This window comes from Lagenorhynchus albirostris, chromosome 19 (genome assembly GCF_949774975.1).
Source record: "Lagenorhynchus albirostris chromosome 19, mLagAlb1.1, whole genome shotgun sequence".
Lineage (NCBI taxonomy): Eukaryota > Metazoa > Chordata > Mammalia > Artiodactyla > Delphinidae > Lagenorhynchus > Lagenorhynchus albirostris.
Window position 1 is genome coordinate 47,405,230 of NC_083113.1, and position 25,148 is coordinate 47,430,377.

Genomic DNA, 25,148 nt, shown 5'->3' on the forward strand with positions numbered 1-25,148 from the left:
ACTACTCAGACTGGCAGTTTTAAAAATTGATAATAGAGGGAGTTGGTAAGCACATAATAGGTATCTTTGTTATCACTGCAATAACATAAATTGGTAAAAACTTTTCGGCAGGCTATATTAACAATGTGTTAAATGTTAAGGGTCCCCACTCTGACCCAACAACTCTACTTCCAGGTATACATCCTGAGTGAGTCTCAGCTGGGCTCAGAGAGGAGCAGGACTGGTATTTTCACCGTGGGCAGCAACACAGTGGAAGCCCCCATGTGCCTATCACTAGGAGCCATGATGTAATGCTGGGGCAGCTACACGCTGGGATGATGCTTGTTGAGAGTGAGGCACATCCCTGTCACATGTCCAAGATACACGGGTAAGTGAAAAGGCAGGTCGCACAACAGCGTGAGTAGAATGTTCACATTTTTGTAAGAGAAAAGTGGGTTGATATATGCAAACAGAAGGCAATATACTGAATGTTCACCAAGCTGCTAGCAATGGAGATCCCAGAGAGGTGGGGATTAGCACTTATACTTTATATATATATATATACACACACACACACACATTTTTTAATGAGCATATATTAGTCTAATAAGCAGAAAAATACAAGTAAAAACAAATCATGATTAGTAAAGCATTTCATAATTATTTTTAAATTTCTTAACATAATGAATGATGGGTATAGCTCTAATTTATCCATCCTTATTCATACAGACAATGTATGAATTAAAGTTCATCTACGTTACGGATGAACAGCATAATCAGAGTTTTCACTTGGTCATAACTTCCTTTCCAAACTCTGCTGCTCGACTCCAGGCACAGTGTGACATCCATGGGTGAGAATCAACTCACTTGGCCAGGCGTGTGTCAGAAAACCACCCGGTGTCCCCTGGCTGCTGTGACACCAGGTACCTGAGCAGACAGAACAATTGCGGGAGGAGAAGGCAGCCCTAGATCATCCACTCTTGCCAGAGCATTCCCTCTGAAGATTCACTGACTTCCGTGGTTCTCCCCAAATCTGAGGTTTACAAAGTAGCCAAGATGCTCACACAGGGAGAGAGGATATACTCTGCACAGACAACAGAGGTAAAAGGGATCAGCTGGGACATCTCTGGATTTGAGGAGAAGGAAGGTGGCCAAGGGCAAGAGACATTCGTGACAAGTCCCAGTCAGGGATGGGGGTGCTGCTCTCAGGCCTCTCTGCTGCCGCCCGCACGCTCCACCCACGCACAGGAGCTCACACGGCTGAGTTGCCCAGGCCTTTCCTGTCCTCTGCCTATACCTCTATCGTTTCTTCAGCGGCTAGAGGCTGGTCTCAACACCCCTAGCCAGAAAACAGGCAGGGGATCCTGGGGCCAGCGATTACCAATAGTGAGCATGTTATTATAAAGACGGAGGAAACCGTGGCTTTGAAAAGGGATGGGAGGAAAAGGACTAAATTTTCCAAAATGCAAATTTTTTCTTCTACCTTCCCCCATCATTTGCGCAATTTTTGTCAAGTCCAAACGTAATTTAAAATGAGGTAGGTAGTTTCTCTCTACTCGTGCCTTCATCTTTGTGTTGACTGTTGAGGCCTGTGCCATGAAAGCACTAGTGTGCCGTGCAGGGGGAGCACCAAGGGTGGCACCAGTGACTGCAGGAGCTTCTCAGTTGGCTATTTTCTCAATCTCGTCCAAGTCATCTGTGTCCAGTCTTTCTATTTTCTTATCTGGAGGAAAGAAAAGAGAATTCAAAGAGAGACCAACATGGGGTTACAGAGACACACACTCAGGGAAGGGACAGCACAGCAGGGAGGGAGGAAACACAGGTCTCTGCTGCCTAGGAACGTGCTGTGCCTCTGGCCACAGAGATCCTTCACTGAACCCCAAAGGCTTCCAGTGACTGAGCAAGGGACACGGACAGCAACAGCCAGAGCCCCAGGCCCCTCAGCCTGGCCGGGGGGGACTGTCATTCAAGTCCCTGAGCCCTGAGCTCTCCAGGTGTGCTCTTTGAGAACTTCCACATTGTAGGGAAGGAGGGGAATGGGACAGAGACAAAGGCCTCTCTCGGGGCCACAGGAAAACCTACCCTTCACCCTCCTCTCCCGCCCAGACTTGCCCCTGTAAGGTAAGGGCCCAGCAGGGGACACTCCCAGGGACTCACTGAAATGCTCCTGGATTCTGTTCAGGATGTTCATGCTGTGCTTGCTGTCCACCATGTTCACGGCCAGGCCCCTCTTGCCAAAGCGGCCGGTGCGCCCGATCCGGTGCAGGTAGGTCTCGTTGTCCGGGTTCCCATCCTTGTCCACGGGAAGGTCAAAGTTGATGACGACAGACACCTGTTCCACATCGATACCTGCATGAAGGAGAGTTGGACAGGAGTAAGGATGGGAGACAGAAATCACTGTCGTCCACAGTCAGGCCTACACACGCCAACCTCAGGTGGAAGGAACAGTCTGGGATGGGCCAGCTCTGGGATTCAGACAAAGGGGCAGGTAGCAGAAGCCAGAGGGAGAAAACAGAACTGTGGCAGGTGCTGACCAAATGATGAAATCAGCCATCAGGCTCCAGAGAGCCTCTGCTGGATACCAGTATCTGGAGAAGCAGCTAAAGCCTCACTGGGGGCCCCAAGAAGAGCAGGTGCCCTTCTAAGCCACCAAGTCAGGACTCCTGGCTTCTGTGAAAGTTCTCCTCTGCTGAGGGAATACAAACGGGCTCTTCTAGAAAACAGGATCTCCCGCAAACCACCGGAGTGTCCCACAGACGAGGATCTCTCCCGCTACCCCGAGCCTGCAGACCAGGACACAATCTCTGCTCACCGCGGGCACACACGTTGGTGGTGACCAGAACCTTCTCTTTGCCCTCTCGGAAGCGCTCAATCACTGCAGCCCTCTGCTCCACCACCATTTCACCACTCAGCAGAGCCACCTGGTGGCCTTCTTTTGAGAGCTCTGCTGCCAGCCAACTAGCTGTTTTGCGGGTCTGGAAGGAAGAAAACATTTCAGAAATATAAGTACCTTAAGAGAATATTTTTGATCTGGAAGACTACTAAAACTTAGCAGTTAAGCATTATGTGTCTTAAAATTGTTAACGTGATGTGGTATAAAGAAGTAACCATGTCACCTGGGTGCTAATCTTAGAAAAATATTTAACCTTAATATAATCAGAAGGAGGGGGGAAATCAGAGACATTCTAAAGACTACTTACTAGTCTGAACTCTTTATTTTTTTATTTTTAAGATTTTTTGATGTGGACCATTTCCAAAGTCTCGATTGAACCCGTTACAACATTGCTTCTGTTCCATGCCCTGGCCCCTTGGACCCAAGGCATGTCGGATCCCAGCTCCCTGACCAGGGATCGAACTGGCACCCCCTACACTGGAAGGCGAAGTCTCAACCACTGGACTGCCAGGGAAGTCCCTAGCCTGGACTCTTCAAGATGTCCATGTCATGAAAGGTGGAGAAACTGTTATAGATTAAGGGAGTCTCAAGAGAGACTAAATGCAACAGACATTCTCTGACTGGCTCTTAGGTTTAACAGCAGCAGCCAAAAGCAATAAAGGCCATTTTGGTTCACATGGGGAAAGTGGCATATGATGGACTACAGAGAGGACACTCGCTGCATCACTGTGAAAGGTGTGACAATGGTCCTGTGCTCATGCAGGAGCACGTCTCATCCTTAGGAAGCATTTAGGTGGGAAATGTCCTGATATCTACAACTGACTTTAAAATGATTCAGCAAGGGACTTCCCTGGTGGCGCAGTGGTTAAAAATCCACCTGCCAGAAACTAACACACCATTGTAAAGCAATTATACTCCAATAAAGATGTTGAAAAAATAATAATAAAATGAGCAAAAACCCTTACCCTAGAAAGGGACACAACAAATTTAAAATAAATACATTAGGCAAGATTTGTTTATATTGAATTTCTAATTCTAACTGTTTAAAACTGTCAGGTGCTTTATTAATTGATACTTTCACAAAATGAGAAATGCGTAATTTCTTTGATGGAAAATCATTAGTGCTATATGGTGCAAATCACCTGATAATTTAATAATATAAGGTGGCATGGCTTCTATGAAGTTACATTTCAGTAGAGGAATAACATGCTTACAAAAGGGTTTTTTTATAATAAGTATTTATATATACACATACTTTCTAAATATACTGAGTTACATTATGTCTGGAATAAAACAGTGAATCAAAAGGATCTATACTGCAGTTTTCTACCATATATGGCATTAGATATATATCCCAAAGCAAAATGACTGAAAGTATTTTATTAAATAAAAAAAAAGAATCTGCCTGCCAATGCAGGGGACATGGGTTCGAGCCCTGGTCCACGAAGATCCCACATGCTGCAGAGCAACTAAGCCCGTGTGCCACAACTACTGAGCCTGCGCTCTAGAGCCCATGTGCCACAACTACTGAGCCCATGCACCGAGAGCCTGTGCTCCGCAACAAGAGAAGCCACTGCAATAAGAAGCCCGCGCACCAAAATGAAGAGTACCCCCGCTTGCCACAACTAGAGAAAGTCAGCATGCAGCAACGAAGACCGAACGCAGCCCAAAAAAAAAAAAAAAAAGATTTAGGAAAAAGTACAGATATCCCCCACACAAAAGCTTATGGATAAAGCAAATGTTGACAATAGGTGAAGGGCATGAAAGTGCTCATTTTGTATTTTTTTTCATCTTTTCTGTAGGTTTGAAAGTTTCAATTTGAGTTTGGGAAAACAATGCCACTGTAAAAAAAAATTTTTTTTAATCTACAAGTATTCCAATAATAGAGTAAGAGTTCTCTTATTCTTACATCACTTAACAGAATTTTGATGTTTTCTTGAGCGATCTTAACTATTCCTGAAAAATTATTTTGGCTATTATAAATGGGGTCTGGGCTTCCCTGGTGGCACAGTGGTTGAGAGTCCGCCTGCCGATGCAGGGGACACAGGTTCGTCCCCCGGACCAGGAAGATCCCACATGCCGTGGAGCAGCTGGGCCCGTAAGCCATGGCCGCTGAGCCTGCGCATCCAGAGCCTGTGATCCGCAATGGGAGAGGCCACAACAGTGAGAGGCCCGTGTACCGCAAAAAAAAATATATATAAATAAATAAAAAATAAATGGGGTCTATCCTTCCATTTTCTGGGGTCTATCCTTCCATTTTCTAAGTGTTTGTGTTTGACACTGGAAAACTACTTATTTTCTAGTAATTTTCTAACCAACCGTCCTGTTTAGTTTCTTATTTTTCCTCCAAATATCAGTTGATTTACTTGGGTTTTCTAATGTATCACCTACAAATGATACAAAGTTCAGGAGACTCCATGCTTAGATTATATATATGCCTCAGGATACTAAGAAGAAATTGTTTCTTACATCTTCACAAACCATTCCTTTCCAGCCACAGGGAAGGAACCTGGTCCCCCAGCATGAAGTGGAGCTGGCCGAGAGGGAGGGCGCAGGGCCACACCCTCCAGTGGAGCTCCTCCCCCCCGGGCCTCCTCCTGCTGCCGCTGCTACTCACATGGCAGAAGATCATGGCTTGAGCAATGGTGATGGCCCCGTAGATATTACACAAGGCCTGGAACTTCTCATCTCTGCTATTGCACAGGACGTAATACTGCTTGATGGTGTCCAGTGTCTCCTCCTCGCGCTTCAATTTGATGATGTTTGGGTCTGGGACCACTTTCTGGGCAAATTTCCAGACAGAGTCTTCGAAGGTGGCAGAGAAAAGCAGCATCTGGCAGTTCCTGGGAAGCATCCTGCAAGGGAAGGCCCAGGTGTTCGACATGACCCCGACCCAGTGTTTCACTGCAAGGAACAGAAGCACAGCCTCCCCAGGCTTGGATGACCTGCGTCCCCAGGAAGGTGGCAAAGCAGGGAGGAGCACTGCAGGGAGGAGGGAGGAGCAGACGTGGGGCAGGGACGGCTGGTGGTAGAGTCCCTAAGTCTCCTTCCTCAACCCAGGCTGGGGGTATGGTCAGTGCGACATGGAAATGGCCCACCAAACAAACGCCTCTGAAAGCTGCAGAGTAAAGAACTGGCAGGGGCAAGACGAGGGTGAAGTAAAAGGAGACGATGCTGCAGATCAGGAGGCCGAGAAGCTCCTCCTGGCTCAGGAGTTCCTACCTCTGGATGCGGATGCTCTGATCTTGGTGGCCCTGAGTAGCTATCATCACGTCAGCCTCATCCAGAACAAACACCTTGATCTTCTTGGGGTCAATGAACTTGAGCTTGGAGCACCAGTCCAGAACGGTCCCAGGGGTGCCAATGACAATGTGCTCACTGATCTTCTGACCTCTTTCCACTGTGGAGACAAGATGTGTTCTGTGGGTACTTCCATGGCTAAACCCGCTTTCAAAATGAAAGCCTCCTTGCCCATCCTTCCAGAGCTAGAACAAGTTAATTCCAAATTTCAAACCACAGGGGTGTTACCCAAAAGTTTTGTGTTCTTCTACTGTAAAATGGGCATAATGACACCCATCTCACTGCACTGTGGTCAGGATTAAATCCTACACAGTCAACCCTCCATGAGTGTTAGTTTCCCTTTTTCTACTTTCTCTTGTAATTCCCCATCACCCAATTCTTTCTCTTTAGCATAACACTTATTCTTTTTATACCATCCCTTCACTCATGGTTCATTGATTTCCTTATAAATTGGTAGTTTTTAGTCCTAGCATCCTGGCCCAGTGATTTCTTGCTTTGTTAGATATTCTAATTGTGTAGACAGTTTTCCTAAGTACAATTTCTCTTTGATTGAAAAAAACACATTACTCTCAAACTATAGCTGGTGGGAGTTGAAACTGATATAACCATCTATCAAAATTACTAATGCATGTAGCCTTTGACCAGTGCTTCCCCTATTACGAATCAATCCTGTATGTACATGAATATGTGTGAAATAACATATATGCAAGGATATGCATTCATTAAAACATAACTAAGCAAAATATGACGCACCGAATGGATGACACCAACAAAAGTATAAAACTGTTTAGGAACTGATGTGGAACAATCTCCAAAATACATTATTAAATGTGAAAAAGAGGTTGCAGAGCAATTTGTGTACCAATAGGGGCAAAAAAGAATGCATGTAATATATGTACATGCGTGTGTGAGTGTTCTATCTATTTCGTCTATCTCTACTGCCGTGCCATGAGGGATGCAGGATCTTAGTTCCCCGACCAGGGATCGAACCCGTGCCCCCTGCAATGGAAGCACTGAGTCTTAACCACTGGACTGTCAGGGAAGTCCCTACACATTATCACATTATCACTTGCCTGTAGCCACACAGACTATCTCTGGTAGGACATGTGAGGAATGGGTTAGTAGTGGGTGCCTTTAGGCAGGCAGAACCAGGTGGTTGAAGGGTATGGGAAAAGAAAAGTTTCTACCATATATCCTTTTCAATTTTGAAACATGTGAATGTCACCTATTTTCAAAACAAAATTTAAAGTTCGAGGAGAAAGGGACTTCGGTCAGGAATTCATTAACTCCACTGGAAAAGTTTTAAATGAACTCTTCAATACCTTGTGGTTCTCACTGTCCACTGCCCATCAGTCTAAACTGAACTTTAAAAAAAATGATACCTTAAATAGTTAATATACTAATCCTTCACACAGTGAAGTCCCCTGTAAAACAATCTAGAGAAGATCCATGTTGTCTCAAGATTCTGGTACACTACACTTAGCTGCACCTATCAGTGTAAGACATCAAACACACACAAAAATACTAATAATTTCTGGTTAAAGTACTCTTTCTGCATGCTGAAACATGATGGTTTCCTCCAGGAAAAGCCCTTGTGTGATTATTTGTGTGGTAACTGTACTAGCCGTTTTTGTTTGTTGAACGACAGACAAACTACAGAAAATCAAACGGGGAATTCCCTGGTGGTCCACTGGTTAGGACTCCGCGCTCTCACTACCGAGGGCCCAAATTCGACCCCTGGTCGGGGAACTAAAGTCCCACAAGCCGCACAGTGCGCCCAAAAAAAAAAAAAAGAAGAAGAAAGAAAATCAAGTAGGGAATTTGATATACACTTTCTTGAAAATGAACAGAGACCCTATCACTTAAATGAAAACAACTGACTGTTATTTGTTGTCATGATAATGTTTCAGCTTAAGGGAAAATTAGAATTTTGGAACACTTCTATGTGTTGCTGTAGGTTTGAGAGTTTCTCCATGTATAAACTCCTCTGAGTTGGTTGGTGGTGATATTAATGCATTTTAAATGCTATTTAAAATTTTGTATTATGAAATATGTCAACATTTGGAAGATCAGCATAACTCAATAAGACAATATTTTCCAAATGACCAAGATATGATGTTAGAAAACCACAGTTGGGCAAAAGATGCATTCAAAGTGCAAGGGAGACCAAGGAATTTTAATGTAACAGTACGAAGAATTCATTAATATGATTTCAGATATCACATGGCAACTAACTTTTAAGTAATTACCATTTGTTAATAAGTTTTGGTATGGCATCCAAAAAAACAATATCTAAAATTATAAGAAAGGCTAGATTTTCTTCATATTCTTCCAAAGTAAGTACTTGGGGTCCTCAATAATGTTTAAGAGTGTAAGAGAGCAAAAAGTTTAAGAACCGCTGCTCTAGGCGATTATAAACTGCTGGGTTGAAGGGATATCTCTCTTCCATTTTTCTAGGTAATGCCAACTGCTTCTGGAAGTCAGTGTGCCAATGTATACTCCCCACTGGAGCACGTGAGCCTTCCAGTTCTTCTCCATCTTGGTCAACACTTGGTTTGCCAGACTTCCTCATTTCTACCATCTGAGAGGCATACAGTGGTTTCACTTGATGTTTCCCTGATGACTAATGAAGCTTATCATCTTTTCACGTTTACTAGCCATCTGAATTCCTTCTTTTGTGAAGCGTCTGTTCAACTGGGCCTCTCTTGTCCATTCTCCTATTGGAATGCTTACTTTTTTCTAATTGATTTGTAGTTTTTTATATTCTGATAACTTCTCCATTACCCATTTTCTACCTGCCCCTCCTCCCATGTAACCCATATTTTCTACATTCTACAGAACACATGAGAAAAGAATTGGTGGAAGGATTTCTGATTTGGTAAGAGCAAGTGAACTGTACGTGCTCTTAGATTACTCTTACTAAAGCTGTGCTTTACTTTTAAAGAAAGGGAACTGACCCAACCTACCATCTTCAGTGCTCATCCCTCCCTCGTAAGCAGCTTCCGGAACTCTGGGTGCTGAATTCAAACCCTGGCTCCTAAGTGAAATACTCCACACTGGAAGAACCCCATGACTCATGCAGGGATTTTTTTTTTAACAACTAAAAATCTTATTTTAGGAGTGGAGAGAATTTTTAACAAATCAGCAAGTATTTAAGTAGATTTGCTAAAGGCAACACTGGGCTCCAAGGTCAGACTGAACTAGAAAGTTGAATCTCATCACCTCATCTTCAAAATTCATATACCCAACCACCCGCCCCAACTCACGGCCTAGGTCTTGCCCCTTTATACTCACATTTATTGCCTCGAACAGCATAAGCAAGCTTTAGTTCGGGATGAAATCTGCCCATCTGCTCAATCACTTTTCCTGTCTGAAGCGCCAGCTCATATGTTGGGGAGAGGCACAGACACTAACGGGCAGATCATAGGTCAGTTTAGGAAAGCCTTGTGGTAACAGACAACAGACTCTAAAGCAACAAGTACACCGATGTCATTACCACTTGAACAGTGCAGGAAACCACATCCTCGTCAGCCAGGCCCACATTTCAGCTGTAGACAGAAGCCTTCAATAGGGAGCCCTGGCTTGGCAGATGCCTTCAGAAGCCACTGTTTAAGGCTGCTGCTTCCAAATCAATGCTACCCAGGTAAGGGCCTGGTGCACCACTGGGCTTTGCCTGAGCAACAGTCTGAGGCATCAGACGCATTCAGACTGCACCAGGGGCACCCTCGTTAGACAACCCCCCCAGATGGCGCAGCCATTCCCAGGACGAGCAAGCCAGGGCCCCCAGGATTCCACCCCCTCACCTGGGGGTATCTCTCTGCTGGTTCCACTCGGCTGAGCATGGCCAGGACGAAGGCAGCTGTTTTACCAGTACCAGACTGAGACTGGGCAATCAGGTTCTGTGGGCTGGATGAAGGAAGAACAGAGATGAAAATAATATTGGTTAATAACAATCAAGTGTCGGGACTTCCCTGGTGGCGTAGTGGTTAAGAATCCGCCTGCCAATGCAGGGGACACAGGTTCGAGCCCTGGTCTGGGAAGATCCCACATGCTGCGGAGCAATTAAGCCAGTGTGCCACAACTACTGAGCCTGCGTTCTAGAGCCCATGCTCCGCAACAAGAGAAGCCACGGCAATGAGAAGCCTGTGCACCACAACAAAGAGTAGCCCCCACTCACTGCTGCAACTAGAGAAAGCCTGTGCACATCAACGAAGACCCAATACAGCCAAAAATAAATAAACAAATTTATTAAAAACAAAACAAAAAACAATCAAGTGTCCAAACGTTCTTTCTGGGTGGTAAGAATAGGGATTTTCCCCCTTCATGCTTCTATTATCCAGGTTTTCTGCACTGAGTACAATGATAAACTTTTTATATGATGTTAAAAAAAACTGCTTAAATATTAAGTGAAATGATTATTTTAGATGGGCTCACACTAAGAAATCCTCATTCTAGACTCTAGCACAGCTAGAGTGCCCTAGTTTTATACCCCAAGGGGCCTATGGAAATTAAGACTGCAGAGTAACATCTGTGCCCAGACAAATCCCTGAGCCATAATGTGTCTTCAGGACTCAGCTCCTACTATGTGCTCCCTTTTCTCATCTTTATGGAAAATTTAAGAGAACAAGTCAGATGCTTTAGAGGGAACTTTCACATTTCACTTCAGGTAACCCAATGTCATGGGAATAGGTGGCATTTTTTTTTTTTAATTTATTTATTTTTGGTTGTGTTGGGTCTTTGTTGCTGCGTGTGGGCTTTCTCTAGTTGCAGTGAGCAGGGGCTACTCTGTTGTGGTGTGTGGGCTTCTCATTGCGGTGGCGTCTCTTGTTGCGCAGCACGGGATCTAGGCATGTGGGCTTCAGTAGTCGTGGCACGCGGACTCAGTAGTTGTGGCTCATGGGTTCTAGAGCGCAGGCTCAGTAGTTGTGGCGCACGGGCTTAGTTGCTCCACGGCATGTGGGATCTTCCCAGACCAGGGCTCGAACCCGTGTCCCCTGCATTGGCAGGCGGATTCTTAACCACTAAACCACCAGGGAAGTCCTAGGTGGCATTTTTATCATTAAAAAAGAGGGACTTCTCTGGTGGTCCAGTAGTTAAGACTCCAAGCTTCCACTGCAGGGGGCACAGGTTTGATCCCTGGTCGGGGAACTAAAATCCCACATGCTGTGTAGTGCAGCCAAAATATAAACAAACAAACAAACAAATAATACAGTTGAATGAAAAAAGTTGCTACCTAAGTATGATACCATTTATGTAAGGTTTAAAAATATGCAAACTTGGAATTCCCTGGCAGTCCAGTGGTTAGGACTCGGCGCTTTCACTACCGAGGGCCGGGGCCCAGGTTCAATCCCTGGTCAGGGAACTAAGATCCCACAAGCCACGCAGCGTGGCCAAAAAAAACCAAACAATGAAAGCAAACTACGTAGTAAAAGGATAAAAAAGCATGAGAGAAGGCTTCCCTGGTGGCACAGTGGTTGAGAGTCCGCCCGCCTATGCAGGGGACGCGGGTTCATGCCCCGGTCCAGGAAGATCCCACATGCCGCAGAGCGGTTAGGCCCGTGAGCCATGGCCGCTGAGCCTGCACGTCCCGAGCCTGTGCTCCGCAACGGGAGAGGCCGCGACAGTGAGAGGCCCGCGTACTGCAAAAAAAAAAAAAAAAAAAAAAAAAGAAACGAGAGAATAATGACCCACATCAGTGATGCTCACTTGGGAGGGGGAGGGGAGGGGGAGGGGGAGGGGAGGGGGATGTGAATGGAGGGAGTTACATGGGGGCTACAACTGCCGACTACATTAATGGCAGCTTTATTTCTTGGCAGGATGGGGTTACGGAGATGTTCCTGGTATTGCTTCTGATATTTTTTGCAGGTCTCAAAAATTTTAAAGTTATTAAAAAACAATAGCAACGACAACAACAAAACAGTTTTTAAAACTGCATAGAATAACAGCACTAACTTTTTCTATCAGTTTTTATTAAGTGGAAAAGGCAGAAACTGTACTGAATTGCATCTGACTCTCTCTGCACCTCTCTAAGCTGTTCCCCTGAAGAAGCACGTTGCTCTCAACGGCCCATCTTGTGCTCAGGAACACTACAGCTCTTGGTGGAAGACATTTAACCCAGTTCTGAAGAGGTGTGCCAGGGTCCATATACTTACGGCTCAGCAAGCATCATGGGTAACGCATTCTCTTGTATCTTGGATGGTCGATTGAACCCCATGGCATAGACTCCCTGCAGAAGCTGTGGTTTCCTAGGAGGCCAGGGAGAGAAAGATGGATTCCTAGTTGTTGAGATTGTTTTAAAAGCCTAGAATTTTATTTTTCCCTATATCTAGCAAAGAATGATACTTCCTGTCAGACATATTTTCCTATGCCTTAAAAAATACTAACTAAAACAAAACCAAACCAAAATCTTTCCCTACTAAATCTTAATCTGAAACTACTATGCAATTTATAAAATCCGGGCTAGTTTCCTTTCTTGGAGAAATTCATCTTTCAGGAGACCCACAAATTTGGTTGGCCTTGGATGACAAACATTCCCAGGATACTGGAAGAATGGTACTTATTAATTCATAGTATAAAATAAATTATAAAAGACATATCTAAAAATAAACACTGCTTACTATGCTGCTAAGATACAGAAGTCCCTTTAGGGAATGACATTTCAGTTTTCATTTCTCAGTGCAGATGCTCCACTGAACCACAGTCATTTTGTGTTCCATGGACCTTCCAAAGCCAGCTGTGCAAGAACTCGGGACAATTGAGAGGTAAGAAAATTGATTCAGCCAGTTTCTAGTAAATAGGTAAAGGGAGTTCAGTTATCATACTGAACTTTACGAGTGATTAGATTTACTTACTATGTGTAGTCAAAATCAAAACTAGAAAAGCACCAACTTCTTACATAAGTAGCCACACAACAAATATCAAATAAAGCTGCTTTTGTAGTACATTTATAATAAGCTCTCTGCTACCTCTAAATTGACAGGGTGTTTAACAAAAATCCCACCACACTGTTTTTAAAGTAAAGTCAAACCAAGTCAAGAGTGTTCTCTAAGCCTTCCTTAGAGTTTAACAGGCTCTCTAAAAGGCAATTCTTCTGGCATATGGTGGTTCTCAGACACAAAGAACTTTGAACAGTAACATCCATTTGGAAGAAAAGGTTGTGAAGCTTAGCAGATTCTGATTTGGTTGCCAAGGAAACAAAGTCACTACTGAAAGAGGACTCAAGTGATCCAAGAACTTTCAGTGGCTAATTATTTTTCTTTTATTTTCCAGATCTTTTCAGTAAAAAATAGACCAAGTATATTAGGTGACCTAGGTTTTATTCTTTGTTTCCTTTGGCTACTAACAATTAAATCAGAAAGAACTTGCCTTTTCAAAGAGGACAGTTCATCACTGGTTGACCTGAGAACTCCAGTCCTTTAAATGAAAGGAACTTAAAAAGACCACTGATACTTGGAAAAGCAAGCTGTCAGAGCACACATAGTTGCTCGGACAGAATTTATGAATGGAAGCAGAAATGACAGATTTGCTGAAAAAAGCCTTTGACAGAGAAAATACACATAGAAAAGTATAATGTCCTGAAAATATTCAAAAAAAAAGGCCACACTTTAAAAACCTTGCTCTTAGCTATTGCTGCATTAACAACTTGATTTGGTTCTAGTTAACTCTCTTATTTTAAGTGTCTCTTACTCTCAAGTGGTGGTAATAGTTGGCAGAAATGTGGCCCCTATTTGCCTACAGTGGGCATATGATAGATTTTGCTAAACAAAGGCAAAGAATCCATTCATTCCACCACTTTCTTATTCACTAGCTATTTTCTGTCTATGATTTGAGTCCTGGCAGGCAGCAAGAAGGGTAGCTATGTCTTGTGTTACTCATAACACCCAGCACAGTGTCATGTACATAAACCAACAACCCTAAATACCTCTTTACTAACTTACTGAAGGAAACGAAAAACTTGGCATAACATTACATAATTCTCTGCCTTTAAAACAAGGACATGTTAGAAGTCATTCTCACCACAGTGCATAAATGTGCACACGTAAGGCTTAATTCTGGGTTCTGGATTTTTTTAAAAATTCTGCAACACTGAAGGCTGATTTCCACTGCAGTTACTGGGAATCCTGCACAGGCTTCTTGGACAGATTTTATAAAAGCAGATAAACTGTTCTTAACACTGTAAACCCTATAGTCTAACAAAAGGGCTTACCTAATAAGAAATGTTCCTGACATCCAGAAATCACCTGTCAGCCAATATTTTATTGAAAGTTCTAAGAGCATAAAAGAAAAAAGACTTTCAGCTATGATGAATAAATTTGTGGCATTTAAAAATCCCTAAGGAGAAGAACTGGGTAGCCAAGAGACAAGGGTGGAGGGAGACCATCACTTTTTCATACTTTTAAACTTTTGAATCATGTGAATTATTAACTAGTCAAAGAAAGTAAATATACTAAGATTTTTAAAAAATAAAAGTAGAAAGTAAAATTCCCACAAGATCTCTGATATGCTAAGTCTTATAAAGGAGGGACTAGCAAGGAACAGTTGTTCAAAGGAACGGATACTCACAGCCGAAGCTCCTCGAAGGACTTCACTGAGTAGAGAGGGGAGTTTGGATCTCGCTGCAGGACTTCCACTTGGTTCGTGTTATCGACAAGGTTGCTTCTGATCAGCTTGTTGAGTAAGGACTGGGCGGCTCTGTCCTCTGTAGGAAACAACCAGTAGATCTTCCTCATACTCACTGGGCAAACCCCACCCTTGTGAAACCTCTCTCCCCATGTCTGCACCCACACCTGAATGGCCCAGCAAGGTGGGAGAAAAACATAATCACACCAAAAGGTCTCACTTTAAACTCCTGATTGCTAGACTCAAGTGGTCTGAGCTGCCCAGCAAGACTTTATGTTTCTATACGCCACTTATTCACTCTTCTTCTCTCTTCAACTTCTAACCTCTCCACATTCTCACTCATGTAATGACCCTGCTACTCACTTCCCTGAGAAGTGAACGTAATCAGAAGCACCTCCAAGTGCTGCCGTGACAACCCACACACCCACTTGCGTTTGTGAGCGTCCTTTCCACCTTCCCTGCTGTAACTGTGGATGGACCGCCATCCTCCTGAGGCTAGCCCCTCTACTTATACAATGGGTCCCATTCCGTCTTTCAGACAAGGATATTTCTCCCAGCAGTGACCTTCTCTCTTGCATGATCAGTTTCTCCCTCTAATGGATCATTCCCACCAGCATGTACACATGTTGTAACACCTCTCATCATAAATGTGCTTCCTCCTTTATCCCACATCCCCATCCAGTTACGGTCCCAGTTCTCTGCTCCCTTTTATGGAACATTCCCTGACAGGGCTGTCTATACTCATGTCTTCACTTTCTCTTCACTGAAGAGGTTTTTTTAAACTAACCTCCCCATCTGACCTCAACAGCCCTTGTCAAGCTCACCAATGACTCTACACTCTAAATCAACTGAACAATTTTTAGTTCTCTTAACCAACTTATTACCTATATATGACTCCCTACTTTTGAAACACTTCCTTCTTTTGGTTTCCGGGATACCACTCTCTTTTGGTTCTCCTTCTATCTCACTGTTTTCAATTTCCTTGGCTGATTCCCCTCATCTCCTTGATCTTATAACTCAGAATGCCTCTGGCTCCAGAGAGCCATGTCGTAGGTGATACTATGTCTCTTGCTACAGGGTTTCAAAGATTAGTTACCTTTCTCTTCTTCATCTGTTTTCTCTGGAGTGGCATTAGTTTTGATAACACCTACACAAGAAAAGAGTTATCATAATCAGAAAGGCAAGTATCAAATCCACTCAAAAGTGGACCTCCCTGGTGGTGCAGTGGTTAAAAATCTGCCTGCCAATGCAGGGGACACAGGTTCAAGCCCTGGTCCAGGAAGATCGCACATGTGGCGAAGCAATTAAAGCGGTGCGCCACAACTACTGAGCCTGTGCTCTACAGCCTACGAGCCACAACTATTGAAGCCCGCGCGCCTAGAGCCTGTGCTGCACAACAAGATGAGCCACCACAATGAGAAGCACGCACAATGCAACGAAGAGTAGCCCCCACTCGCCGCTACTAGAGAAAGGCCGTGCACAGCAACCAAGACCCAACACAGCCAAAAAATATATAAATAAATAAATTTATTTTAAAAAAATCCACTCAAAAGGTGGGACAATATAAATATCAAACCTTATTTAAGTGATCAAAATTTAAATAGTTGGCGTTTCTATACGTTTAATGGATTTTTATTCCTAGGAAGTTTAGTGCATAAGAAATGTTCAAATTTCTAGAAATGCTGGCTGACTTCAGAGTGATCAGATATGTCACCTCTGACTTACTTATTTAAAATATAGCATTATTATAACTATATTTAAAATATAGCATTACGTTAGCAGACACAATTAGACATGAGAAAGAAAATAAAGGTATTAAAAATTAAAAGGAAGAGGTAAAACGATCACTTTTTTTAGATTACAAAAGATTGTAGGGGCTTCCCTGGTGGCGCAGTGGTTGAGAGTCTGCCTGCCGATGCAGGGGACACAGGTTCGTGCCCCAGTCTGGGAAGATCCCACATGCCGCGGAGCGGCTGGGCCCGTGAGCCATGGCCGCTGAGCCTGCGCCTCCGGAGCCTGTGATCCGCAACGGGAGAGGCCACAACAGTGAGAGGCCCGCGTACCGCAAAAAAAAAAAAAAAAAGTATCAACTTAAAAATGACTACAAAATAAGATATCTCAGTAAAAGATAAAAGAGCTAGGTACAAAATAAATAAATAGAAATCAGTAGCTTTTATAAATAGAGATATTATTGAAAAAATCCTCTTTATAATAGCAACTAAAAAGATAAAATATTGCGCCTAGAAATAAAATTAACAAAAAATATGTGAGACTTATATGAAGAAAACTTTAAAACACTCATAAACTAATGCAAAGAGATAAAGCTAAAAAGCTCATAAATAAATTAAAATGGAACTCTAAGATATTCAATTAACCCAAAAGAAAGCAGGAAAAGAGCCAGAGAAACAAAATATAAAGCGACAAACAGTAAAATTGCTAACCTAAACCCATCCACATCAATAATTACATTAAATGCAAACAGATAAAATACTCCAGTTAAAAGACAGAGATTATTAGAATGGCTAAAAAAGCAAGATCCAACTGTCAGCTGTCTACAAGAGGCACACTTTATTTTTATTTATTTATTTATTTTTTTGCGGTACGTGGGCCTCTCACTGTTGTGGCCTCTCCTGTTGCGGAGCACAGGCTCCGGACATGCAGGCTCAGCGGCCATGGCTCACGGGCCCAGCCGCTCCGCGGCATGTGGGATCTTCCTGGACCGGGGCACGAACCCGTGTCCCCTGCATCGGCAGGCAGACTCTCAACCACTGCGCCACCAGGGAAGCCCCACACTTTATTTTTTAATTTTTTAAAATTGAGGTATAGTTAATTTACCATATTGTATTAGTTTCAGGTGTACAACATAGTGATTCAAAATTTTTATAGATTATACTCCTACAAGAGACACACTTTAAATATAAAGACACAAATAAGTTGAAAGTCAGTGGATGGAAAGAGATACATCACGCAACCAGTAAGCATACGAAGGCTGGAGTGGCTCAGGTAATGCAGATTTTAAGACCAAAATCACCACCAGAGATAAAGGAGGATATTTCTAGTAAGAGGTCCATTCATCAGGAAGATATAAATGTGAATGTACCTGGCAACAGATCTGCAAAACACAGGAGGCCAAAACTGACAAAATTAAAGGGAGAAATAAGACTATTCCACAACTGTCGTTGGAAATTTTAACACTTCTCTTTCAACAACTGGAAGAACTAGACCAAAAAGCAAACAACAAAAAACAGTTAAGACATAGAAGATCTGAGTTAACACTATCAACAACGGTGGCCTAATTGACATTTAGAGGACACTATACCCAATAACTGCAGAATCATATTTAATGGTTTCTGATCAAAATGGAGTTAAATTAGAAATTAATAAGATATCTAGAAACCCCCCCAAATATCTGGAAATCAAACAACACACTTCTAAATTATCTATGGGCCAATGAAGAAATCAAAAGGGAAACTGAAACTATTTGAAGTATATGATAAAAAAGAAGAGGAAAGTAAACCCTAAGTAAGTAGAAGGAAACAAAATACAGAGTAGAAATCGATGAAATAAAAGACAAATATTCAGGAAAATTAACATTGCCAAAGCCTAGCTCTTTGAAAAGATAAAAAAAACTAATAAGTCTCTAGGCAGACTCATCAAAAAAGAACAAACACATACTGCCAGTAATAGAAATGAAAGAGGGGACATCACATATGCTACAGTCATTAAAACATTCCTAAAGGACACAAAAAGGGATGTGAAAAAAATGGAAAGACTTAATCATAGGTTTTATAAAAAGACTCAATAGCATATAGATGTTAAGTTATAAATGTAACATGGTCCTAGGGGAAATACTAAAAGATGCTTTGTTTTCTTAGAACTAGTCAAGTTGACTATAACAGAATACGTATGGAAAATAAGAATAGCCAGGAACACTCTAAAAAAAGATCAATGGGGACTTCCCTGGCGGTCCAGTGGTTAAGACTCTGCGCTTCCACTGCAGGGGGCATGGGTTTGATCCCTGGTCGGTGACCTAAAATCCCACATGCTGTGTGGCACAACCAAAAAAAAAAAAAAAATCAGTGAGTGGGGACCAGCAGTCACAGACATTAAAGCATGTCATAAAGCTCCAGCAATCAGGAATATGATCCTGGTACATGAATATGCAAAATAAGCTTGACAGGATAGATGAGAAAATGCAGAATTTGGTATATAATACAGGTGGATCTCAAACTAGAGAGGAAGAATGGACTATTACAAAAGCGGCACTGAAACAAATCTGTAGCCATCTTGACATTAAAAAGGTGAAACACACTAGAGAAAACACTTTGGATCCATACCTCACAATCCACACCAGGAAAAATTCCAAAAGGATCAAAGACTGGGCTATGAAAACTGACTCAAATTCCAGAAATAATAATGTGAAAGACTGATACGTTTGACTATATAAAAATGTTTGCAGAGGGACTTCCCTGGTGGTCCAGTGGTTAAGATTCCATGCTCCCAATGCAGGGGGCCCAGGTTCCATCCCTGGTCAGGGAACTAGATCCCGAATGCAGCAACTAAAGATCCCACGTGCTGCAACGAAGATCCTGCGTGCCGAAACTAAGACCCGGCGCAGCCAAATAAATAATTAAAAAAAAAAAAGTTTGCAGAGCAAAAATACACAAGAAAAAAGTCAAGAGACAAAACTGGCTGAAGTATTAGCAACTTCTATCACAATCTTAAAATATGAAGTTCTTCATATTTAGAAAAAAGACAAAAAGCTCAGTAGAAAAGGAAACAAATTCCTTTATACTTATGAAAATATTCAGCCTTATTAATGAAATAGAAAAATGTATTACACTGATCCACCAGGTTTTACCTGTCAGATTAGCAAAATTTCAAGTTTTTGACTAAAAATTCTGTGGTGGGGCTATAGGGAAACACTTTCATGCTTTACTGATAGAAATATAAATCGGTATAATACTTATGGAGGGTACCTTGAAAAATACTGATAAAAAGTGCAAGTGCATATGCCTTTGACCATGGATATCCATTTTGGGGGAATTTATCCTACAAATGTATTTGCATACATGTAAAAAGAAGTAAGTTCATGGTTATTCCATGAAACATTTTATAACACCAAAAGAATGTGGCCAACCCAAGTATCTATCAAAAGATGACTGGTTAAATAAATTATGGTCTATCAACACAATGTAATACTATGCAGTTACAAAACTGAGTGAGGAAACTCCATTTACTGGTAAGGGAAGCTTGCCAAGGTATGTTGTTGAATGAAAAAAAGTAAGTACACTGTGTATACTCTGCCATCTTTTGGTGAGAGAGAGAGAGGGAGAAAGGGAGAAAAATCTGTATTTGTTTTGCATAAAGAAACATTGGAAGTGCAACTGAGATTATCATACTAAGTGAAGTAAGTCAGAAAGAGAAAGACAAATACCATATGAGATCACTTATATGTGGAATCTAAAATATGACACAAATGAACCTATCTATGAAACAGAAACAGAGTCACAGACATAGAGAACAGACTGGTGGTTGCCAAGGGGGAGGGGGTTGGGGGAAGGATGGAGTGGGAGGTTGAGGTTAGCAGATGTAAGCTATTATACATAGAATGGATAAACAACAAGGTCCTACTGTATAGCACAGAGAACTATATTCAATATCCTATGATAAACCATAATGGAAAAGAATATATAAAAAAAGAATGTGTATGTATGTATAACTGAGTCACTTTGCTGTCCAGCAGAAATGAACACAACATTGCAAATCAACTGTACTTCAATTAAAAAAAAAGAAACTTTGGAAGAATATTAAAAATCCAATAACAGTGGTTACTTATGGCATAGGGTGGTATATGGGTTGAACTGTGTACCCCCCCAAAATTCACATGATCAAGTCCTAACCCCCCAGTATCTCAGAATGTGATCTCCTTTTGAGATAGGTTCACTGCAGATGTAATTAGTTAAGATGAGGTTGTTAGGATGGGCCCTAATCCAGTATGACCAATGTTCTTATTAAAAAGGGAAATTCTGGATGTAGACATGCACAATACCATGAAGGCAGGGACTGGGGTGATGATGGCAGAAATGCCTATAAGCCAAGGAATGCCAAAGATAGCCAGCAAACCCTCAGAAGCTAGGAAGAGACATGGAATAGATTCTTCCTCACAGCCTTTAGGAGGAACTAAACCAGCTGACACCTTGATCTCACATTTCTGGCCTCCAGATCTGAGACAATAAATTTCTGTTGTTAAACCACCTAGTTTGTGATACTTTGTTGTGGGAGCCCTAGCAAAGTAATATAGGTGGGGAGTGGGATCTGGGTAAATGGTGGTCCAGGATGGGAAGGAGGCCTTTCACTTACTTATACTTTCTGAATTTTGAACCCAGATTAACCTTCCAAAAAATTAAATTAAAAAAACTTAAGGAAACATTATCAAGTGAACAGTGACTCTACAATCCAATAGTGATTCTTGATTTTAAGGAGTCAGAAGCTAAAATGTGGAAAACTAATCTACCTCCATCATTAATGAAACCAAATTTACTGGTTCTCAAATCCAGTGCTGACATTTGCCAAACGTGCTAAATGAAAGCTCCTTTCCACATCGCACCTATGAGTGCAAAGCAGAAGTGCACATGTAGCTTGTAGTTACTAGTGACTCACCATTGGTATCTGGTTTGACTTTCTCTTCCTTGATCTGCAAATTACTCATCTGAATGGGAATAAAAGGAAACATTTAAGAGTAGAGACACCTGATAACCAAATACCATGAATTACACAATTGACCGTTAAACACAGGTTTGAACTTCAAGGGTTCACTTATTCAAGGATAAATGCTACAGTATTACTCAACCCATGATTGGTTGAATTCAGAGATGTGGAACCACATATACGGATGGACAATGTTAGTTATTTGGGGATTTTCAACTGCAGGGAGGGTTGGGGGCTCATAACCCCCAAGTTGTTCAATGGTTAACTACATTTATTAAGCTCATGTACACAAGTCTAAATGGTAAAACAAAAAAGGGGGGAGGGTCTTACCCAACTGTTAGAAAGCAATGTTTATTTACTTATTTTTAATTTTTATTTTATTTTTTTGGCCGCGCTGCACGGCATGTGGGATCTTAGTTCCCCAACCAGGGATCAAACCTGTGCCCCCTGCAGTTGAAGTGCGGAGTCCCAACCACTGGACCGCCAGGGAATTCCCAGGAAGCAACATTTTAAAACATTTACTTATATCAGCCACCCAATAAGCAGAGTGGTTGAAACCAGATACCAAGTATCTTTAGGTCTATATTTGTGTTATTCATAAGAACACAGCTAGATTAGGGTTGTAGGTTAAAAAAGATTTGAAACCAATTCTCAGTAACTGTCTTTTAGGGAATATCTGATGCTAAATACTAGATTTAAATTCTAGAGTACAGAATCATATCCTTTATAATACTTTTTATTTGTGGCTGTCAATTTTATACTTCTGACCTGATTCCTCCTGAACTCCAGTGCCGCATTTCCAAATGCTTGATGGGCACTGTATAGAAAAGAGTTAACACAGCAGGTCTGACTGCTATCCTTAGGAAAGCCAACTTGCAAAGTTGGCCCCTGGCTGACACCTGGAAACTTGGATTTGGAGAGAGTTCCCACCATTCCCAGAACCGCTGAGGGGTTCACTAACTATCTTTCTAAAAACATGTGGTTTATGATAACACCTGGTTTCCTTCCAGGGGTCTGGAATTTTGGTACCTGCTAGGCAAAGAATGACGATGTGATAGACCCCTAATAAAAACCCTGAGCACTGAGTCTCCAACGAGCCTCTCTGACAACACTTCATATGTGTTGTTACAATCTGTGGCTAGAGGAATTAAGCAGGATTAAGTGGAGCTTGTGACTCCTCTGGGAGAAGGTTCTTAGAAGCTTGTGCCTGGTTTCCTCTGGACTTTGCAACACGGGCCTTTTCCTTTTGCTAATTTTGCTTTCCATTGTAATAACTCACAGCTGTGAGTACAATCATATGCTGAGTCCTGTGAGTTCTCCCAGGAAATCATTGAACCAGGACACCTCTTGGTGATTCCCAACACAGGTACTTACCAAGTTGTCCTCCTTACCTCAAATTCAGAACAGCCAAACATGAACTCATCACCCTACATATCAAATCTGCTGTTCCTCCCACTCCCCTAATCCTGTTATTAGCACTATATTAATATCACGTTGTGGGATCCAGGTTGAAAACAGTAATCTTTGCCTTTATCTCCCTTCTCTTTTTTGTAAATCTTCACACCTCCACAATTATCTCTTGAATCCATCCCCTCATCTTTACTTTCATCATTCAACATAGGCCCCCTATCTCTGGGCTATGAGAGTAACTTCCACATTGATCTCCTTTCCTTTAGACATCACTCCTAATATATTCTGTTCTCTGCAGTCCAATAAATCTTGCTAGCTCTCAGATCGAATCTTGTCAGTATCCTTCTTAAAAACCCCCAAACAAGCCAAATAAAGCCTTTCATTTTCAAGTTCTTTGTTAAGGGCCAAAGTACACTCCTACGATATTTTCAGTACTGCTCCTACTACAACCCGATAACCTTAAGCTGCAGCAAAAATGAGTTCTGATTCCTGTTCTCTAGGCAAGTCCAGCACTTCTGTGCATTCTATTCTAAAATGCCGTTCACCTTCATCTCTATCTTAAATGATTATTTTCTAATATCCAGCACAAATATAAACTTCTTCACGAGGAATTTCCCTGACTTTCCTACTCATAAACATCCTCTCCCCATTCAAAGTTCATTTCTCACATTATTCTTACCATTTTCACAGCACCTCCCACATTCTAGGCTTCCTAACTAGATTGTAAAGCTTCTTCCTAAACTTCCCTGGATTTAGCCCATTTCAACAATCTGCTGAGAAACTGACAATCCTCCCAAGGCAATAAAGGGTGACCGGATAAGAAATGTAATTTAGGCATTAAAAGGTTACATAAGACGTCAGACTACATGGGACTTCCCTCGCGGTCCAGTGGTTAAGACTCCACGCTTCCACTGCAGGGGGCACAGGTTCGATCCCTGGTAGGGGAACTAAGATTCCTCATGCCGCACTGAAGGGGGGGTGGGGGGAAAGACTTCTGACTACAAAAAACCCCTATATTCTTAAAATCAATGGTCCATTACCACCAAACAAAGGTAACTTAGAGATAAGAACGGGGAGTCACAGTTTACACTATAGTTAACTTCCCACTGAATGGACCTTCATTAATCAAAGAACCAGTATATGAAATTAAATGTCTCTTTAAACACAGATGAAACAATTTGTAGTGCCTCCCCCCGTTTGCAGTAGATTGAAACACTAAATATAAACCTGAATCTGTTATTCTGCAAATTGCTACAAACCGCCAACCATGTTAAGCACGCATCTAAAAAATGGTAAAATAAGAGTAGCAGACAATCACTCAGAAACCAGATGAAAAAGAGAATCAGCATCGCGCCTTTTCTTACAATGCCCACTGAGGAGGTGCAGTGCAGAAAAGACAGCATACATAGCAGGGACAGATTTGCCACAGGATAAAAGTCTTTAACTGGCCCAGATCAAAGGAAAAGGCTCCATACTGGTCTCTTCTGCCTTAGCCGCAAATCAAGGCTAAGAGATTCCTCCCAGCAAACCTTTAGGGGTGTGTGGGCCACGGCCTGCCCAACCCAGGGAGCTCCCTGGACTCCAAGCAGGGTCGGCTTGGGCCCTCCAGTACGCTCGCCCCGCCTGGAGCTGAAGCCACTGACCGACTTGACAGCCGCTTCCTGCTTGTCCACTGCCAGGGCCCACGAATCGGTGGCCATGGTCCCGGAGGAGGAAGGCCGACTGGCGAAAAACACAACCGCACGAACAGCAGCACCAGCCCTCAACTCTGCAGGCGCAGGAACCACACTCACTCGGACCGGAAGCGGCGATGCGCGAAGGTGACGTCAGTTTCCGTCCGGGGCGAGACGTCACCGTCCGCGCGGCGCCACGCAGGGCCTAACATCGGGCTTCGCTTCCACTCGTCGTGCCCCGCTTCCTCTCGTCGTGCCCATACCCGCTTCTTCTGCGGACTTCCCCGGGAGCCACCTCATCGTGCCTGGAAATCCGTAAGTTCTATGGGGTGAAACTCGTAGACCTCACTTCTTTGCCTTACGTCACTCTGAAGTAACCTAAATTTTATTTTTACGTCTGCCACGTCTCATAATAAATGTGTTAAGTCTCTGAGCTGTAAAGCCTTGCGCAAAGCAAAGTCCTAGGAGAAAACTATATGATGCCAGTTTCAGCTGTTAACGAACGAGATAACGTGTAAGACAGCAAAAAAGAAAGCGAAACCAAACGCCCTAAACCCCCATAA

General features: G+C 42.6%; 2 protein-coding genes across 5 annotated transcripts in view; one reads left to right on the forward strand and one right to left on the reverse strand.

Moving 5' to 3' along the window:
- The window catches only part of ST3GAL2 (ST3 beta-galactoside alpha-2,3-sialyltransferase 2), an 84,340-nt gene that overhangs the window by 56,559 nt on the left and 2,633 nt on the right, over positions 1-25,148 (forward strand). The window contains exons 9-14 of one of the 2 annotated variants that reach the window (XR_009537240.1): positions 5,367-6,294; positions 8,630-9,050; positions 11,989-12,037; positions 12,137-12,343; positions 12,854-12,933; positions 24,592-24,900. The gene's annotated coding sequence lies outside the window, so the exon portion shown is untranslated. The remainder of the gene's footprint in view (positions 1-5,366; positions 6,295-8,629; positions 9,051-11,988; positions 12,038-12,136; positions 12,344-12,853; positions 12,934-24,591; positions 24,901-25,148) is intronic. The other variant, XR_009537241.1, reaches the window with a different exon arrangement.
- DDX19A (DEAD-box helicase 19A) lies at positions 620-24,713 on the reverse strand. 3 transcript variants are annotated; one of them, XM_060131897.1, is made up of 12 exons: positions 24,556-24,713; positions 21,455-21,503; positions 15,888-15,938; positions 14,735-14,870; positions 12,325-12,417; positions 9,976-10,078; positions 9,467-9,581; positions 6,095-6,272; positions 5,490-5,727; positions 2,792-2,954; positions 2,137-2,328; positions 620-1,702 (listed from the first exon to the last, which is right to left on the reverse strand). In XM_060131897.1, exons 1-12 carry the CDS (start codon positions 24,610-24,612, stop codon positions 1,641-1,643), a joined length of 1,437 nt encoding a protein of 478 aa, XP_059987880.1. In that variant the 5' UTR covers positions 24,613-24,713; the 3' UTR covers positions 620-1,640. The 3 variants fall into 3 exon arrangements, with proteins under 3 accessions (XP_059987880.1, XP_059987882.1, XP_059987881.1); XM_060131899.1 differs by lacking the exons at positions 21,455-21,503; positions 24,556-24,713 and adding an exon at positions 17,892-17,908; XM_060131898.1 differs by lacking the exons at positions 14,735-14,870; positions 15,888-15,938; positions 21,455-21,503; positions 24,556-24,713 and adding an exon at positions 14,379-14,433.

Coding starts and splice junctions, on each gene's coding strand:
- DDX19A (XM_060131897.1), bottom strand. CDS start 24,612: ATGGCCACCGATTCGTGGGCCCTGGCAGTGGACAAGCAGGAAGCGGCT. Junction 5,728..6,094: donor CAGAGCATCCGCATCCAGAG/GTAGGAACTCCT, acceptor CTTCCCTTGCAG/GATGCTTCCCAGGAACTGCC. Junction 2,329..2,791: donor CACCAACGTGTGTGCCCGCG/GTGAGCAGAGAT, acceptor TCCTTCATGCAG/GTATCGATGTGGAACAGGTG.